This window comes from Calypte anna, chromosome 7 (genome assembly GCF_003957555.1).
Source record: "Calypte anna isolate BGI_N300 chromosome 7, bCalAnn1_v1.p, whole genome shotgun sequence".
Taxonomy (NCBI): domain Eukaryota; kingdom Metazoa; phylum Chordata; class Aves; order Apodiformes; family Trochilidae; genus Calypte; species Calypte anna.
In genome coordinates this window covers 35,657,303-35,677,670 of record NC_044253.1, presented here as the reverse complement: position 1 = coordinate 35,677,670, position 20,368 = coordinate 35,657,303, and the positions used below count along the sequence as shown (strand labels likewise).

Genomic DNA, 20,368 nt, shown 5'->3' with positions numbered 1-20,368 from the left:
AGCTCCACAGTGGAAAGACCTTCCAGAGAGAAGCTATCTATGTTTAATGGCATACTCTGACAACGTTTGACAGGTATGAATTTTGAAAATTCTGATTTTTGAACCAAAGGCTTTAACTTGGTCACAGTGAAGTCTTCCTTGTCATCCAAAACATTCTGTCCCTCATGATTTATATGCCTGAAATTAATTTTTTCTGCTCTGGTCTTGGTAATATCAGAACTAAACCTCTGTTTGTGCTTTGCCTGATTATCAGGAGAATTACACATGTGAGGGGGTTTATGTGTCACTGATGAGGAATCTACTTCCTTTAATGTATTAGCATCATCATTAACTTCTTTAGCTTGTGGTGCATTTATAGCTACACCATTCTGAGTAACTAAAGCTGTTTGTATTTGCTGGGTTTCATTTACTTTATTTCCACAAACAGCCTCTGCATGCAACGTGTCCTTGTTTTCTAATTCTTCATTTTTACAATGTGAGAACCTTGTAAGATTTTCTTTTGTTATTATGTATGTTTTCCGGCTTGCCTTTGCCAGGGTGTGCTTTAACCTGCCTGGTGAAAAATGGATACTCTTTTGGTCAACATTCTGAGTCATTTTATGAATGTCATCACTTTCAGTTTCTTCACTTTGCCTGTAGCTACTTTTTTGATTGTATTGTCCCTTTGTAATATTCTTCTGGTCTTGTTTTCTCTTGCTGTCTTGAGGCTTTCTTGAAATATATTCTTCATACTGCCCATTCTTCTCTCTATAGAATTTTGTTGTGTTCATTTTAGAAGGGTTTTGAAAAGCTCTCCTGTTTATTTTGGGTCTGCTGTGTTTCCCATTTCTATGCAATACACCAGAATTGCCATCCTGGAATGGCAAATTTTCAGCACAATAAATTTCTCTTGGGATCTTGTTAATTGATGAGTTTGAGTCTGCTTTCTCTGTTTTGCTTTCCAAGTCTTCAGACAGTTCTGAGGAAGTTTCTTCATTTGTTTTGTGGGTTTTTTCACACATTAAGTTAACTCCATGTTTCTTCTTAGTACCTTTGGCTTTACTTGGACAATTTTGTGTTTTAATATATTTGTTGGTATTTAGCAAACTCTGTTTCCCTACAGAGTATTCCATAGGCAGCTGTTTCATCTGACACTGGAAGAGTTGAGTTTTTGAGTCACTAGTTTTTGAAATGTCACCATTTTCAGCTGTAGTGTTCCTTTCTTCTGCACACCCATTTGAACTGACTTCAGTCTTGCTTTTAATTTTCTCTTTACCCTTCTTAGAATATTTTACTTTTCTAAAATTTGCCAATATTTTACCAGAATTAGTATTACTATTTTTATTCCAGTGTAATTTATTTTTGTCTTTTGCTGTGACTGTGAGTAGCTCACCTGCCTCACTGGCAGTCAGCTCCATATCAGCATCATAAAGAGTTTCTTCAGACTTCATCTGCTCAGTACAAAGCAGCTTCTTAAAATCTATCTTACTTTCATTGCTTAATTTAAGAGAAGGAATAATGTCAGACAAGACATGTGAACTTCCCTGCAAAGTCACATCATTGGTGTTGCTACTGCTGCTGACACCCTGATGAGGCAGATTATTCAGGTTACACATTTTATCAAAATCCTTTATATTAGGTTGAGGATTTGACCTAAAATGTTCTGCATCTTTCTTTCTTTCAGTCACATATCCATAGAATGGCAGGGAACTATCTTTATATTGTTTTGTAAGCTCCTCAGACTGTCTTAAAGACTGTGTACTTGTGGCATGAGTCAGGGCAGCACTGTTGCAGGGTAGTTCTGTGCATAATTGATTTTCTGCAAAAAAAAAAAAATTCAGCATCTTGGGGAAAGAAAGACTTCAATATAGTTATCAGATTAAGATAAACTACTGAAGGTGGGACCAGAAGCATGGAAAATTAATTAACTAGAACTAATTTAATATTTTATCAAAGTTGGACTTTTAAGATTGGACATAAATAAAAGTGTATTTTCCTATAAATTACTTATTACTTGGTTATCCTATCGAAGTGTTAATCTGTTCACACTGATTTTGCTACATTTCAGCTGGGTTATTTCACTGAACTTTATTCTATTTTTTCAGTTTACTACAATTTAGGATTTTTTATACACTTTCTATATCACACATCAGGTAATTAATTATTAAATACTAATTCTCAGATAGCTCTGAAAAATCACCTGTACTGAAATAAATCATACCTTTTAAAAATACATCTTTGTCAGCTGTCACTTCTACTCGGTCTCTTTCAATTAACTTCTGATTATTTGTTCCAGAAGGCAATGATAAGACAAACTTGACTTGATCTGGATGCATTTCCTTTGATAAAGCAGTGGTGCACTTGTCAGGATTTGGTATTTCACACCCAGAAGTGCTATCCTGCTCTTTTGCTGCTGCAGTTAAAGGAAGCTTCACTGGCAATTCTACAGAGCTGAAAAGAGGAAATTGCACTCTGAAGATTTTATTATATTTTATGAAGCAACACTCAATTGTTTAAAACATTCCCTTAATAATGCATCAAAGCACAAAACAAGAATTCAAGTATGACATCTGGTTCTATCTTGTATTTTTGATGATAGAGGATCCTCCTCTGTGCCAGTGAGGTCCCATGAAGAAAGCAGCAAGTTATTCAAACCCTGGTATGGTTTAACACTCCCTCTATGTAAATTCCAACTTGCAAATAGGCCTGAATTAGACAGGAAATTAGGAAAACTGACAGGAATTAGCTGTAAAAAATAATGCAGTGGCACTTAGAACTTCTGCATTTAATATAATCACCTACCTAGCTGACTGATAGGTACTCTTGACCTGGTCATCAGTAGGGCTACTTGGGCCAGCTGACAGAGGAAGACAATGCTGAAGATTCTTTAAAAGAAGAGGAATGGAGAAGTGGAAACAGTTGAATATTGTTTTATGTTCTCAGGATCAGATATACTCATGGGGAGGAAAATAGTGAATGGGCAAAAAATAGAAGTACTGGTGAAAGATGCATGGTGCTCAAACACACACAATAATTTTAAAGAAAAATATTTTGTAGCAAAACTTATCAAAATCTGTAAGCTGCTTGCATCCCAAAGCAATGTACAGATATTTTAAATGGAGCTATTTTGTAGCTGTGTATTATACATATATGGAATCATAAAGCAACATTAAGCAGGTCTTTAAAACAAATGATTAAAAATTATATTAAAAAAACCCAACTAATTTTGCCATGACACAAGAACTAACATGGACTATGATACTAGATACTTTATAAACAGGATTAAATCCTAAATTTTTAATGCAAGAAACAGCAAAATCTAACTGATATCACTAGATTAGGGCTTCATCTCAAGTTTTAAGGAATTGGGGTAAATGTTTTAAAATGCATACATGACCTCAACATTTCCCCCATTTAGATGCTTTGCAAATATTATCCTGGAAATTAGTTCAACGTGGCAGAAGCTTAAAAAGCATCTTACCTCAGGAAGACTGCTTAGCTCTATTGCTGCTAAGAGGTTATCATTCAAAAACAGTTCTATTTTTAAAAGTCTTTGATTCTGCATATAAAAGAACAGGTAATTAAAATATTTTAGTGGTTTCTGGCTTATGAAAAGAGAAGATATAAAGGTACATCTATATTTTTTGGGGGGGTTCTTATACTCAGATCAGCACAAATTGATTTTTAATACCTTCTTGAAATCTATAAAGGTGAAGCTGACACTGAAATACCTACAGATAGACACATAGGCTAAATAGTAAGTAAAAAACCCCAACCAACCAAAAACTATGAAATAAAAAAAAACAAACTATGCAAACTAATCATACTATATGCTATCAGATTATTTAATTTAACAAATATGAGATGTACATTTTAAATCACCGTTTTAAGAAGCAGTATTAAGCTTTCCAAAATATAAAAGCTTGGCTTAGCTGATCTAAGTTTAAATTATTTTATTTACAGCATACCAAACACTTTAGTTTTTGATGAAGCAAGAGATTGTGAAGCTGCAGTCTTTCTACTTCCTTCTGAAGACCAATCTTCTCATTCTTTAGCTTCCGAGAATTTTCTTTCTCCGCACTCAAGGCCATGGCTAAGGCTTTATTATTTTGTTTTAAAGTTACTTTAAACATAGATGAGTTATCTAGAGGAAACAAAATCATTATTTTCAATAGGCCCTCTCTGAATGAACTATCACTATGTAGCAAGATTTTTATCTGTAGGCTTTGGTGGAACAGTAACAAAGTCTAACCCTTTCCAACAGAAAACTGTTTCTGTGGGCTCTCATTCTGATGATTACTCTCTGTTCCTTTATTTCATGCCTGGATTCAGCAAGTCTGGATTTTTAAAAACAAGGTTATTTCAAGAAGAAAACATTTAAAAACTGATAGTTTCACAGATATGAATATTATCCCATATTTCAAAAAACAGCCAAATATACATTTTGCAAATTACAAAGTTCAATCATTTTGAGCATGTGAGTTTTGACAACAGAAAGAAAAAAAATTAAATTAGAAATAACACTTGCACAGGCCCAAATGAAAACCTGCTGAACCTTAAATTCCATTTTTTTTTTTTTTTTGTCCAGTGACACTGCATCTTCCCGAGATATTGTTTGCCTCAAGTATAAACAGATTTATCTCAAAGTAGAGACAAGCCTGACCATACTTTTTTATAAGTTTAAAAAAGGGGAAAGAGTAGCATAAAATCTACTCCAGCTACATCTCTCTTCATTGTCTTTCTGCTTCTCTGATCTGCAATCCAAAATTTGCAAGGGGAAACAGGCACTAAGAGTAGAATGTTGTTAATTAAAAAACTGTGCTTTGAAATTACTATTCAGCTTAGGGAATTCCTCGTGTTACTGCAGCATGGGTATTTCTAAAGGACATTTGTGTTAGTCATCTATAGTGATTATCTTTCACTGAAAATTAGTATTTTTGACATAAAGCCACAGTAAGCTCAAATACATACACAAGCAACAAAATATAAATATATAAAGATATATACCCAAACAACAAAAATTATTGCTTCATAGATCACAGAAAAGACAAGCAGAAGTCAACATCCACTTACCATGCTGCCTGAATTAGAGAGGCACTGGATTTGTTTCAGCACATTTATAGTTTCCCTACCTTTTGCAGAAGAGAATCTGAGGTGTTCCATAGTGTTGGTTTTGTCAGACCAAAAACCAAAATGCAACCAAGACACATCTATGTTTTAATTTAAAAACAAGGTACCTTCTGGCAAGTGATTAAATCAGCCGATTAATATTTGTAGTTTTCCTTTGATTCAGCCAATGAAGAATTTTATATAAATACCATTTTGCAAATGGGAACAATAGGTATTTTGCTATGGCAACTGTATTTTACAAGGTCATTGATCTTATTCATTTTGGTACCTCAGTTTTTAGACGTCCCAAATAGATGAGGACACGGATGTTAGAAATGCACTTGAGTGCACTGTTAAAAACACTGGCATGCCAAATAGCAAGCCCTGAAAACACTCAGAGAATTAAATGAATTAACAGTTTATATGCTTTAACTTTTAGACTATCCTATAATTTTCAACATATCACATTAATGTTTTTAGCTGGCAACAATTCAGCAAGTCACACTAAGTACAATTACTATTCCTTTTGAGGTATTAAATTCTAAGTAGAGTAAATGGCTGCAGTTTTAACAGGACTTACTTATTAATTTAGTTTTGATTTTAGATGCCAAAGCAGCATTCCGTTTTGCTTGTAATGCTCCATCCCTGTTCTTCACAGGCCCTTTACCAGCACCCCAGGTGAAAGCAGTGGAGGATTTAGCAGTTTGTTTGTCCATCCTCAAAACGAACCTGTACATTGCCAAGAGGAATGACCAAATAATACATGACCTTTCTCACACTTTTAGGTTTAAAAAGTGAATGAGTTTAATGAAACTTAAAAAGTGAAATTTTTATGGAACTTAATTTTACTCTCCTTGGGATTTGTTATCTCTGAAGCTGAGAAAATTGCTTTGGTCTTTAGCTCCGTTAATTAATTCAAAGAGGCGAATGAGCTCTTACTTGAGACTTAAGTGACATTATGACAGAGGTGCAAAATATTTAACTAAGACACATGAAGACTAAAAGGATCACCGATTTTTCTATGTTACCCAGTTCCTCAAGTTACCTATCAAAGTTTACACACAGAAGAGGGGAAAAAAACCCCAAGCTTCTACTACTTCACACTATGACCAGCCCAGCTGACCAGGACAAACTTTAAACTGAAGTCTTTATATAAACGTCACTAGAAATGCTACGAATTGAAATAAACGGCCAGAGAGAGAGAGTGCGTCCCGAGAAGAGGCGAAGCAGAGAGCAGGGAATGGCGTCCCAGCGAACCCTCACGGCACAGCCCCCGCCGGGACCGCCAACGGCCGCTGGGCGGCAGCCGTTGGGATGGGCGGGAAAACCGCCCCTGAGGGAGCCCTCCCTCACACTGCCCTCACACTGCCACTGCCATTACCCTCACACTCACAATGCCCTCACACCGACACTGACACTGACACTACCCTCACACTAACACCGCCCTCACACAACCCTCAACACTGACACTACCTTCACACAGCCCTCACACCATGTTCACTAGGGCATGTCCTGAAGTGCCTCATCTACATGGATTTTAAATACTTCCAGGGATGTCAACTCCACCACCTCCCTGGGCAGCCTGCCCAATGCCTGAGGACTTCTCCCCTAAAGAAATTCTTCCTAATATTTAGTCTAAACCGCCCCTGGTGCAACTTCAGGCCATCTCCTGAACCATCCATTACCAGAACCAACACCCATCTTTTTTGATGCTCTGTTGATAAGACAGGAAAGGCACTCTAACAATTCTGTCAAATGAGCCACGCTGTACTCACACAAACTCTTTCACATGCAGACAAACCTTTCAGAAATGAGATATGCATAAGTCATTAACCTTTAACCCATGGTTCTACTTCTTCTGTGACATTCTTGGGTGTTTCAGAAAGGTGTGGGATGCATGTAACTTTTCCAACCTCATGCTGGAGCTGCATTTTCCAGCCACATTATAAACGTCAACCATTAATAATGCTGAAATTAAAAAATAAGAATTAATTGTATAAACACCTAGCATCAATCCCAAAACACTGTGAGGAGGGGCTAGGGAAAGGCTGTCAGAGATTTTTAGGAAGAGCTTGAGGTATTTGGCTTTCAGTTTAAAGAGCTCCTTTAGATTAAAAGGAGGAATGCATGTAATTCCTTCTCAGTAGAAATTTAAATTTCTTTCTAGCTGATCTTTAGCTATTCATAATAGATGAAATGACAAGCAGTGAAGAGCCAGTCATTAAGACAGTTATGAAAAAAATGATAAATTTAAAAATCATCAGGTTATAGCAAGTATGCACACTGCCTGAATATTAACCAAGTTGTAAGGGCAGGAGACTGATGTCAGAATTTGAGAAAGCCCAATTTTAGTTTGGTTCAGGTAATATTAGGACTAGGAATTGCAAGGAAGTATTACAGTCTAACAAAATGCTTTACCCTAAAATCCATTCTGAGACTAAAAGCCCTTGCTCCTTAACACCCCCTTCATATACATTCTCTTTAACTGGCTAAGTGTACACAGTCCTACCATTACCTGAGGTGGACATTAATTCCAGAATTTGATCCGGGAATCAGCAGTTTTATAGTAAACAGTTTTGTGAAAAATCTTAAGAGACTTAATGTTTTCATTTATTTGAAGATTTACAGAGATATCAAAGCTTGAAATTAAAAAAAAAGCATTATGTTGCACTGTGCAGTAATTATAATGAAAATCTTACCTTTCCACGTGCTAACATTACAATATACTACAAATTAAATCAAAATACTTGCCCAATAACAATCAGTGGCACTATTTCAATATACGTCTTTATGAATTTATTATTTTCACAATCTGCTGCAAACAGATTTATAACAGACTGGCTCAAGCACACCTTATATACCTTCGGTACATTTTCCCTTACAAGGAAACTTGGAAGTAGCTGTAGCTACTGCAAAATTCTGGCCAAATAACCTTACATAACTTTGAAAATAGAAAACCAATCAAATAAAACTTACCTCTTTATCCTGTCCAGAAGGCAGCGTTTTCATTCAGATCCAATCATAAGTTTTCATTTCCTCCAGTTTTACAACAGTTTCAAGTCCTGAAGGGGCGATTGCCGCTTTGTGTCCATTTAATGTTTATGTCACTACTGTGGGCAATAAATTTAAAACAAAATGTGAAGTATTATGTTTCCACCTATGGTTATACTTTCCTTTACACTCTACAGAGGAACTCCCCTCTGTAAAAATTTCAGTGAATTTCCAGCTGCTCACAGTGCAGAAGAACTTAAACCACTGCCAAGCTTCACAGCCTGTATATCTTAAATATATGTTATGAGCAGAATTCTGGGGTTTGGTCATTTGGGATCCAATGACTGATCTTTAAACTGAATAGAAAGGGAGGGAATGAGGGAAAGACAAACAGACCTGCAATAAAAGCCCCACGTGGGAAGTGCTGCATTGAATTTGTGTCTTAATAAATACCTGCAAATCCATCTCTGAGAAGACTCTTTGCTAAGGAATTAATCCTGTGGGGTTTAGTGAAGTGGGAGCTGTGACTACAGCACTTCTGGTGGGTAGATGATGCAGAATAGCTTCTCCCTCTGTGGGTTCTCTGATGTTCAACCAGACTTGAGTTCGTTCAATAGTTTTTCCTGAAAATATAGCATTAGGAATACATTTTTCACTAATCATGTCTTTTCTCGCACAAGCTTAATGAAAATTTATTTCAAATGCCTCTTCTTCTCTGTTAAATTTGACTGAAATTAGTAAATTGAAACACAGCTTCCCAGAGGAGGAGGACGTAAGCCTGTCTTCCTTTGGAAATCTGTAAAAACCAAGAGTTTCTGTATTAATTTCCCCAGAATACGCAAGGTCACAAGGCAGTCTGATGGTGCAGCTTGGTTATGCTGTGTTCTTCTACACCAAGGACATGCTGAACTAGCCTTGAAGAGTATTTCAGAGGGTAAAATCCAAGGTCCAAAACTTACTTACTGCAATTTTTCTGTGTGTGTGTGTGTGTGTGTGTGTGTATACGGATTGACTAAGGCCAAATACATTGTTCAGGGCTGCCAATGCAGAACCATCCGAAGGAACACTGATCAGACCTGTGAGGCAAAACAAAGGTTAAAGAAAACAAGCATGGAAACCTGCAGCTCCTTAAAGGAATGCTTTAGAGTGAGAAAGACTGAAGGTATAACTGAAATTATTCATTAAAGCATTTGGCAGCAGCAGCCGTATTTAAGTTGCAATTGCTGTGTCTAAACTGTTAAGGACCAACTCACACTATGTGTGATACAGTGAAATCAGACACCATTCTTCCACAAAAAGATTATAATTATTTTCTATTATTATTACATTTCTATATATAATTCTCAGTCTGCACTGCATTCAATGCCATGCTGCAGCTTGTGCAATTATTTAATTATTAGATATTAAGCGCTGAAGACCTGGATTCTGGGTACATCCTCAGCCAAAGCCCTTCAGAGAGCGTGAGAGGCACGGGGCCACCATTTCTCCTCTTTGCTACAACTGTAGCACGATTAATTCCCGTGGAAAATGAAACACGAGAACTTCAACCACCACTCCAACGCAAACCAGCATTACATTCGGAAGAAACTCATTGTTAAGTAGCGAGCGAGCACTGGGAAGTTCAGTGAGTTACAAGGGGAATCTCTCCCGGTGCCGCTCGGCTCCCGGCTCTTCCCGCCGCCATTTTGTGGAGCCCCCTCACCCTGCTCCGGCCCGGCCCGGCCCTGCCGCGCGAAACGGCGGCACAGGTAACGCGGGATGGCGGCCCGCCCTCAGCACCCCCGGGACACCCTCAGAACCCCCGGACTCCCCGCAGACCCAGGCGGGGAGCCGAACCTAACTGAACCGAGCTGCTTTCCCCGTCTGGCTGCCTAAGGGGGTGAGGGGGTGTGGGCGCCCGGCTGCTGTACCCCCAGGGAAAGGAGGGAGCGGCTGGGCCTGCTGGGAGGGTGTGTGTGGGGTGTACGGAGTTTCAAGCACAGGAGTGGTTATTAGCAGTGTGGCATTAGTTAAAGCAGCTCGAGTGAAAGATCGCGTTTTAAAGAAGCCAACTTGTTGTCAGTACGGAATTGCTGCGTTTGCAGTGCACTGAACTGTACTCACGGTTTCCCAGAATGTCCTCACAGAGCTCTTCTGGCACACACCGACTGTTCTCCTCACCCACTTGTCTCAAAAGTGTAACCTCTGTATTTCCTAGCAAAGTAAAATGACACCTTTTTTACAGTAAAGGTGTAGAATATTTGTCTATTTACATTAATATGTCTCCAGAGCTGTTCTCAAAGTTGATTTGCATCTGTGTAACAAACACCCAAGAGCTGAGCCAGCGCTCAGGCCTTACATACACTATGTTCAGTCTTAACCTTCTATTTGCTTTTGCTTTGATCTGTTACAGGTTCCAATATCCCTAAGTAACATTATCACTCCTAAATGCAATGGAAGAGGGCAGGAGTGAAGATACCCAGGGTGTTCTACGACTGAATGTGGGAGGGTGTTTGTACACAGCCAGGCGCCAGTCTTTGTGCCGCTTCAAGGACTCCATGCTGGCTTCCATGTTCAGTGGTCGCTTTCCTCTGAAAATGGATCAATCAGGTAAATATCTTCAAGCTGCAAATAAAACATTCTGGTCAGGGAGCTCTGTGGCAAATATCTTACGTATATATATTTATGCATATTCTAATATATCCCTCTTCCCAGTCTGCTGAGCATCAGTGGGCTTCTTTAATTCCAGGACTTAAAACAATTATGCATGCATGACTTAATGAGAAAAAATTAATCTGAATTCCACGAGATTACCCATGTTTGCAAACAGACTTTTGTACAGTGCCCTGTCCCAATCCAAACTGTGGTTTTAGAACGTATTTTTTCAGTAGGAATATGGAAATATATAGAATTGAAGTTTGTGGAGTTTTTGGCATTTAACTTGGATTCTGTTTAGGACCCTTTATATTCTCCAGAGGCATCTCACTCTCTCTGCTTATGGCATAAGGAGATTTGGGTCTAATCACAATACTTCATTATAAAGTAAAGATTACATTTTTCACCACTGTGGCTTGATATGAAGCTTGAATAAAACTATTCATGGATCAAATTTCACACTCGCTTGTGATTTGGAAATGCTGCCAAAGTATGTCCAGTTTAAAGATATGATGGATGGAGAATAATAATTCCTTGTTGTACAATACTGAGTGTTTAAAATACCTGAAATATTTAACATTTTAGGGCAGTGCTTCGCTACTATCTTTCAGTTGTAATGAAGAGCCTGTTGTACTTGGGTCAGTTTCCCTACTGGTCCTTGAGCCCAGCAGGCAAAGGAGGAAAAAGGAACAAACAAACAAAATACTTTAAAACTTGAGCAATATTCAGGGAAGGTTAGCCTGAGTGTGTACTGGAGTAAAAACTGCTTTTACTATTCTAAATAGCCTAAGGCCAGAATTGAAATAAATCTCTGCAACAGTGAGGTGTATCTGCTGTTCGAATTAGAAATGCATTTAGGATTTTATGTTTAGCATTTCAAGTGGAGTGGAGTAAAGCTGAGGTTGTATGTTGGCATGGTCCTGTGCAGATCTGTGATTTCCCTAGAATTCCAAAGAAGTGTTTACTCCACTAGGAACTTTATCTTCAAATAACAAACATTCCAGGGAAACAAAACAGTAGTTTTTTAAAGAATTAAGTATACTTACTCCTCTTCAGTAAGCAAAACAGTATAGAAGTTTTTATATAAAGGCTTTGATGATGTGGTAGAGTGGGACAAGTCTGTCTTTGCTTGCTGGAGGCATTAATGTAAATAATTTTATTGATGATTTCAGGAGCATGTCTAATTGATCGGGATGGAAGCCTCTTTAAATACCTTTTGGATTATCTTCACGGAGAAGTTCGGATTCCTGAGGATGAACAAATCAGAGCTGCACTGCAGGAAGAAGCAAATTATTTTGGCATCCCTTATCCCTACAGTCTGTCTGACCATTTGGCCAATGAAATGGAGACATATTCTTTAAAGTCAAATATAGAGCTTAAAAAGGTGTTGGCATTTCTTACCTTTTAAAAGATGTACTCTCTAATCCATACCATTCATTAGCATCAGATACTAAAACTACAGTACTTATCAGCACTTTTTCATCACCATAGTAAATCACCACTAAACTCAGTTTTAGGCTAAGAAATCCTGGATTTGATAATGCAGTTGTAGCAGCTAAGGGCGTCAGCTTTTCCCATCATTACAGTAATACAGAAACAGTTTAAATTTGAGTCTGGTTTACATGCAAGTTGGCTGTTAAACTTGCACAGTAGGACTGGCATTGTTTCGTTCCCTACTTGGCTTCAAATTTTACTTGAGACTTGATTTGATCCCTTCAGGATGTTTGGAGGGGTTTGTTTTCAGTTTTACAAATTCATCCTAAAACTTGAAAGATAACTTGTACTTTGCCATTGTTTTAGATCAAGAAAGGAGGAAAGAAAATTAATATATTACTTAAAATCCTAAAGCTTGTATCTTGTTGAGTATTGTAACATAAAACCTAATTCTAGTTAATTTCTAATAAAATTACCTCAGGTATGACTGTGTTAGTCATAACAGGCATCTGTGTTCTCTTAGTAAGCTATTGTGCCATATATTTTTACATTATCCCTTATTCATTTCCTTTTGAAAAGCATAAATCACTTCCAGGCCTTTCAGTTTCTCTTCCTATTAGGGATCTGTCATGCCTTTAAGTGTTTCTGTTGCCTCCCTGTGACTTCCTCCTAGTTATACAATATTATCTGCTCACATCAGATAAGGAATTCTGCACACGTTTACTTGAAAGACCCCACCAGTACAGTTAAGAAAATATAAATATGAAAGTTTATCCTACTGAAAGTATTGGATTCTTACTGTTCTATTGGATTTTGCACTGTTTTATGTTTTTTTCAAGGTTTTGTTAGATTTCTGCGATTCTTATGATTTAGTTTGTACCAAGCCCACAGTCTGGGTCCTGCACTATCTCAACACTTCTGGAGTAAGCTGTGAAAGCAAAATTATTGGTGTGTATGCCACAAGAGCTGATGGGACTGATGCAATTAGTAAGGAGCTAGGAACAAAAATTCATGGTAAAAGCATTTACAAAAGGTAAGATCAAGCACTATGAAGTGCTAAAATCAAGCACTAAATATTATTATATGTAATGTAATACAGCATCATTGTATTGTAAAATTGTGGAATGAACACTCACCTGTAATAATAATGCCTAAATATTATTATTTTATGTAGCGTTACACAGCATTATAGTATTATAAATCTCTGGAAGGAATAAGATTCCTTCCAGCTTTGAAAAGAGGTGGCTTAAATAGCAATGCTCATATTAAACAAACCAAAAAAAGGTAAAACCTAAGCATGGAATTACAGAGTGTACAAAATGTGGCTAGCATGCAGTCACTGTAAGTTTTAGTAAAATATTATAAAAAGATCTCAACCATTTAAAACTACTTTCCAATTTAGGATGATATTTAACACTAAAAGTTCCAGGAACACTCACAAAGTTGGTTGTGATTCATGCAGTTGTATTTTGCAGTCTTTTAAGACAGCTGAAAGAAATATTTCACACCAAAAATAAGTGAAGATGAAAGGAAATGATTCTTTAAAGAACATGCTCATCTCTAGCACAACACCAGTGTATTTTCATGACAGTAATTTTAAGTTATTGGTAGACCTGATCTTCTAAGTGCCTGGAAGCCATTTGTCTTTCTTCTGGTCCCACAGTACAATGTCAGAAGTGTACTTCACTGTTTACTTTTTGAAACATGATTAAGATCTTAATTATAAGGATGTTTCTTTTCCTAAATATAGGCTGGGAACTTTAACATTTATCCCAAGATAAATGGGACATATTATTTGGACATAGTATTATCAGGTACCTGTCCTTGTATTGTGATTTCCCTTTGAATAAATGACTGAGATGTTGAAGAACAGATTTTACCCCATTAGTTGTACACTTAACTCTTTTATGAACATTTATTCTTTCATGAATATCCCTTTTTAGCAACAGGTGTTCATGGGCATGCAGATCATGGGAGAAGGGCTATTTAGAACCTCTTATGCAAATGAAACTGAAATTTAAGTAACATTTTCATTTCTACTTGACAAACCATTTACTATAAAGTCCTAATAGTTAAGATTTGGTAAAAAGAATGATTAATTTCATCAGTGTTACCTTTTTAAGGACTCGGCAAGATTTACCACATAACTATTACCTTTAACAATATTTCTAGAGAAGCTGGAAATAACGTCCAATACATCTGGAGCTATTACTCAGTAGCTGAGTTGAAGAAGATGCTGGATGCTTTTGATACCTGGGAAGGGAGAGGTAGAGTATATATTTTTAAATTTATTTATTTCATTAGTACTACTTTTTTACAGAAAAGACAAATACTTGCCAGTTAACTATACTAAATAATCTTTTCACTCATTCAGTAAGGAACATGTAAAATATGCCATAGTAGAGTCTGTTTGGGAAAAAAAAAAAGTGTTCTTAAGAGATGCTCAACAAGGTGACATGAGGTGACAGGCACGGGGTAATGAGAGCCTGCCAGCACTGGGCACTCTGGTGGAAGCCCTACAAGCAAGCAGGCTGTAAGCAATGCTCATGCCAGCATGATTTCCCAGATGAAATTTTACATTTAATCAGGTGTGGGGACACATAAATACTGACTGTGGCTTTGAAATCCAGGTGTCAGCTACTGGAGAGTGCCTCAGGAGCTGATTGAATGCTGGACACTGGAAGAACGCCCTTTGAAAGGCAGTTTGCATCATATGCCTCCAGTCCATAAAAGGTATGCTGCTTTGCAAAGGTGGTTTCAAATAAAGCAGAAATGCAGCACAATTTAAAAAATTATTAAAAAAAAAAAAATTTCTGGTTCTTTGAGTAGCTGTGAATGTTGTGTTTTCTCATTTTTCTACTTACAGTTCTACAAAATGTCTTTAACCAGAGAGCTTAATTGCAGAACTGAACCTGCAAATTACCTGATTTTAGGCTGCCAAGTCTTTTCTGTTCTCTTCTACTTCAGTCTTTACAGCATCACTTTAGAGGGGGAAGGAGTAAATTCAAAAAGTACAGAGTGCTATTAGTTAAACAGACAGTTAAAAAAGAAATGTAACTGAAAACTTTGAAAGGTTAACTGATTTTCACACATGTGAAAGGCCTTCCTTCTACAAAAGGAATTCCTGTAAATTTAATCTTAACATCTTAACTTCTAACTACATTGTTGCAGGTGGCCCAGATCACCCATGTAGCTGCACCTCAGCTTGCTTTCCCATGGATTTTCACTCAGCTGTTTGTGCACCAACTCTCTTTACCAGTTTTAAGGTGTAAATAACTTACCCAGGTAGAAGAGATTGCTGGTACTATTAATCAAAAGCAAGCTTGACTGCAGTGGTGAGCAGCTGAGAGCCATAAATGAAACTGTGACAAGGAAATGTTAGAAGAACCTCAGATTTGTGGATGGCTGTTGCACGCTGCTTTGTAATGATGTTATGAAAACCAGTTTATGTACATACTTTGTTTCCTTCATTGAAGTTCTTTGTTTTACAGACGATTAATTGACTTTGCTGAAGAGGAGCACTGTTTGCCATGTAAAGTGGGTCCCAAGCCAATTCGATTCTCAGGCCCCTCAACAAGTACCCAAATCAAAGTCAAAAATTCATCTTCTTTAAGGGTAGGTGCTCGCCGTGCCTCACCTCCTGCAGCAACTGTGAAACAGCCCAGTGGTGGGAGTCTGACACTGCAGGAAGCAGCTCCTGAAGCTGTCTCCACAAGAAGCCACCATCCCCAGGTGCCCAGTGCAAGTGCTGACCTTGGGGCACCCCAGAGGGCACTGCCCAGGAAACCCGAGAGCAACCGCGTGGTGAAGCTGAAGAGAACTCCGCTTTTTGTGACACCTCCTCAGCCTTCTCCCACCTGCAGTGAAACCAATCGAAAGGACAGTGCTGCTGCTGACATTCCTGCTGCTTCTGCAGCACCAAGCAGGAAAGAACCAGCTCCATTAGCAGGAAGTTTTAAGCTGAAGAACAAAAAAGTGGATGGATGATGCTCGACTCGGCCATCTGAGAGACGGGAGTGCTTTGCATCATCTGGCCAGAGATCATCATCTCCTGTGCTCATTTACTCAAAGATCTGGTAGGAAATTATGATTAAAAGGTTCATGAAAAGCATAGGGAGAAACTGCAGCGAGGTATGTTTTCTGCTTTATTTCTAAATATTGTTTAGATGTTGAGAAGGAAGCAAAATGGATTACAACACCCCCTCAAGCACAGAGCATGCTAGTCTAGCATTTGTATTTCTGTCAGGCTGTGCTAGTATAACTGTCATTTTTAAAGGGAGCACAGCATAAAAGACCCTTTTAGCAACTTTAACTACAGTTGAGTTAATGACCTCTATTTGTATATTTAAAGTGGGGAAAAGTAGCAAATAATACGTTGCTTTTATTAGATACAAATTTGCCACAAGTGCAATGTTCTTGAAATTCCTGAGGTGATCAGAATTACAGAAGGGCTCTTTAAATGTTTTATTTTCTAGATCATTTAGAAGTGATCACATTTTTAGGCTTTTCTCCTTAATTTGGAACACTTGCACAAGCAAAAAACCCCAGTTCTCATGTACTAACATTGTTAAGGAGACACTTTACCATGAACAGGAATCACTGCAAAGGTACTGTAACTTTCTGCTATAGGTGTGTATATTAAAGACCAGCTTACCTTCTGAATCCTTAAGCTAGTGGCTTTTCTTAAAAAAGAAACTTGAAACAATCCTAAGGCTCCTCCTATCTCAATGAAAAATATTTTACTGAAGATAAGGCAAAAAATTATGTAAAAATAATATGTAGTCACCTATTCTTTGAGCATGCAAAGAATCATTGACACTAAGCCTCTGAAATTTGGTTTTCAAGATAACAATTGGAAAGCAGTTATTAATGCTTAACTTCTGTGTGCCTTCTACTTCACTAGTTATTGAATAGCTGAGCGCTTTACCATGCACCTGTAAATCTTTTTACAATGCTTCCTAAAGTAGATTGCCTTCCTCTTCAACTTTTGATGAATTTACAAGGATTCTATAAACACAGAAACATTTAGGCTGGAAAAGACCCTTACAGTCATGGAGTCCAGCCCTGCAATAAATCTCACAAACATCATGGAACCTAACAACATACTAAAGCTCAAAAAAATCATGGAATTTTGCATGTGTGCAAGAAAAAAAGCTTTGATAATAATCCTACAGGGTCTCCTGAGTTTGCAGTAGCTCAGTGTTTTAATTATTTTGGTAGTGAGCAACATTCATGTCCTTTGCATTACAGTGACTTTAATGAGTCTTCTCTTTGTCCTAGACATGCTGGCTAGTGGTTAAAAGAAAAAAAAAAGCCCACAAAGAACTCCCTTAAATATCAACAATAAAAAAAACCCTGCAAGATCAGTGTTTCCTTTCCAGAACTGTCCGTTTCTCTTTCAGGGGTGACCTCCTTTTCAAACATGTTAAGTGATGATTTTTTTTTTTGACAAACATGCCTAAATCATTTAAGTTTTCTAAATAGCTCAGTCCAGCTACTTTCCCTATTTAGTTTTCCAGCGTGGCATTTGGTCCTTTATTTTGCTATTTCTGCCCTTACTCCGAGTTTAATCTTATACAGAAGATACACAGACCCAACCTACTTTAAAATAACAACCTTTTAAGGGGTGCTTCCACTTTCCAGAGTGCACAAAGTGCAGTGGGAATCCCGTGTCTGAGTGATCCCAAACAGCTGTATTTGCTTTGCAAAGTGGGAGTGCTGTTAAAACAGCAGAGGGCTGGCCTACAGGGCAAGCCTGCTCTGCCCTCAGTACCCTCCCTGGCCCCTGTACAAATCCCCTGAGTGAAAAGCAGTATTACTCTGTAATTAGAGGACAAAAAAAATGATCAACTGAAGATGCATGAGCATCCAATGAAGATTAAGAACATTCAATTATTTACAAATATTGTCAAAAGTAAAATACTTCTAGAAATCATCAGATAAAATTCCAAGCACTCAGAGATACAGGAACTGTACAGCTCTGTACCACAGCTAGACTGTGTCCTGCACCACCAGACCACACCTGGTGTCTCAAGACTGCAGAGTTCCCAGAACCAGCCCACTCCCCAGCCCAACCAAATCCACCCTCATGTTCCTCATCAAAGAAAATGTGTCTGCATCCCAGTCTGGGGAGAAATGCTGTTTCTCACCTGGTAGTCCTGAGCCTGTCAGGTACTGGGCCTCCAGCACATCAAAGGGACCCTGGTACTGAAGAGCAGAAGGTGGTTCTGTTGGGCTGAGTTATCACTTAGCACTACAGAGTCTATCTGTGTGCAGAAGCCTGCTTGTGAGGAGGCAGACTTAGGGAATAAAATAATTTTCAATAATCCTCTCAAGTAGAGAAGCTATCAGGAAGGAGTAAAAGTCATTAGAGATTACTGAGGTTCTCTTTTTTTTTTTCCCCAGCAGGGCTTACTAGAAGAGATGTAAGTTAGTTTAACAAATTATTTCAGGACAGTATACTAAGATTTCTATGTAATATCTGCATGGAAGTGGCAAATACCTATCTTAGAGAGAGGTTACAAGTCAAACTATGTGGCAGCAGACAAATTTTTAAAAGCCACCCAGCTGACAACACACAGGTCCTGCAATTTCAGTTCCATCTACTCTATTCAGCTTAAAAGCCTGATAGGTAATTAACCAGGCCAGAAGCATTGATTAAAATGCTAAGGAAGCTGGTGTTTACCTATGGTAAATGGTTTACCTATGGGTGTTTATTTTTCTTTCAGCACTCTTCCAGATGAAGATGAGTTATGTGCCTGAGAGGCAAACAATTGGTTTCACCAACATTCACATGTGGAACACTGTATCATATAAAGAGAAACAAAAATAATCAAAATCACCCATAAGAAATGCAGTATTGCTTCTGGATGATTTTCCAAGGGCCACACAGGAAAAGTAAACCAGTACTAAGGAAGTGTGCTGTCAGCTAACAGAAATTAGGCAGGGGAAATGTGTAAAAAGCAAACAAGAACCTAGGGGTAACCTTTTGAAGATACTCGAGTGTCTTGCTCTTAATGACCTTAAGAGAAAAATAAACCTTTTTACATCTTTTGGGTTCTGACCCTTAGGGACCTACCTCACTTGAGGCTGGTTCTGGATGCCAACACCTTCCAATGTCAAATAGTAATTTATATTAAAAGACCAACCAGGCTGGAGGCAGCTCTCACGGGAAGGTTCTGTTCCACACACTTGTGGCACTGGAATGCAGCTAAAAGCAAAAGCCTGGTCCAGTCCAAGCTCAGCTGAACACCTCCCACTGATACCAGCTCAATAAAGCAAACACCATTTGAGTAAGATCCCAGAGGGCAGGCACTGCAAAGCAGCAAACACCAAAGTATTTTAGAAAGAAGATTTTAATTTTTTTTTTTTTTTTTTGGAAGTAACAGGTTTCCCCGAAATACAGCATCAGAACATTAAGACTAAGTAAGATTTTTACTTTCATAGAAAACTCGGAAGGATGTAGTATCTGCTCAAATATGAACCTCCACATTCTGCTGCATGTTGCTGCAACAAATTTATCAGTCGTAGCTCTTGTTATGGACAGATGGTTCCTACAGCAAAAATATAGAAAAATAATTTGGATTCAAGTTTAGAACACCTGTAACTTTTTGTATGCAAAAAAATAAATCCAACTAGTCATAGAAAAATGGCTGATAAGGATGGAGAATAGGCTGTGCATCTGAGTAGCCATGACTATATACATTCCAAACTTAAGAAATGATCATTTTTCCTCAGCCTCATAAAAATAGTTTGTCAATGAAAAATACCAATATGTGATACATTTAATACAATTTATACTTGAATTTAAAGATCTCAGATTATGGAATAATAAGCTAAAATAAAATGTACTATTTCTTCAAATGTTCTTGTATATAACAATACTCTCTGTGTATACAGTGTGCATGCATGTACGTGTACACACGCACGGAAAGGAAGAGGTGTCTAGAGATTTGCAGAAAAATTCTACAGGATTATCTGATTTCATTGCAGACCACAGTAATACAGGCTTCCTGGGACCCCTCTAAGACAGGCTGCTCTAAAAAACAATAACGTCGACCGGTACAACCACGTATCTACAACAGGTCTTTTGCTATAATAAATGTCATTAATGATTTATTTTTCCAATCTAAGATTTCACTTTTTCTAAGAAGTCAATGCTGCTTTGGTAAGATTCTGTACTGTCATGACAAAGTGACTGTGAACATATTGGGCAAAGCCT

General features: G+C 37.8%; 1 protein-coding gene across 1 annotated transcript; it reads left to right on the top strand.

Moving 5' to 3' along the window:
* Window positions 1-9,754: 9,754 nt before the first annotated feature.
* On the top strand, window positions 9,755-16,134 carry KCTD18 (potassium channel tetramerization domain containing 18). The gene is made up of 7 exons (XM_030454470.1): window positions 9,755-9,827; window positions 10,472-10,668; window positions 11,886-12,097; window positions 12,987-13,180; window positions 14,320-14,414; window positions 14,778-14,880; window positions 15,639-16,134. Exons 2-7 carry the CDS (start codon window positions 10,512-10,514, stop codon window positions 16,132-16,134), a joined length of 1,257 nt encoding a protein of 418 aa, XP_030310330.1. The 5' UTR covers window positions 9,755-9,827; window positions 10,472-10,511.
* The last annotated feature ends 4,234 nt before the right edge of the window (window positions 16,135-20,368 follow it).

Bases quoted from the DNA above. Each gene is read 5' to 3' on its own strand.
- KCTD18 (XM_030454470.1), top strand. From the start codon at position 10,512: ATGGAAGAGGGCAGGAGTGAAGATACCCAGGGTGTTCTACGACTGAAT. The intron at 10,669-11,885 runs GTAAATATCTTC...TGATGATTTCAG, and splicing joins TCTGAAAATGGATCAATCAG to GAGCATGTCTAATTGATCGG. The intron at 12,098-12,986 runs GTGTTGGCATTT...GTTTTTTTCAAG, and splicing joins CAAATATAGAGCTTAAAAAG to GTTTTGTTAGATTTCTGCGA.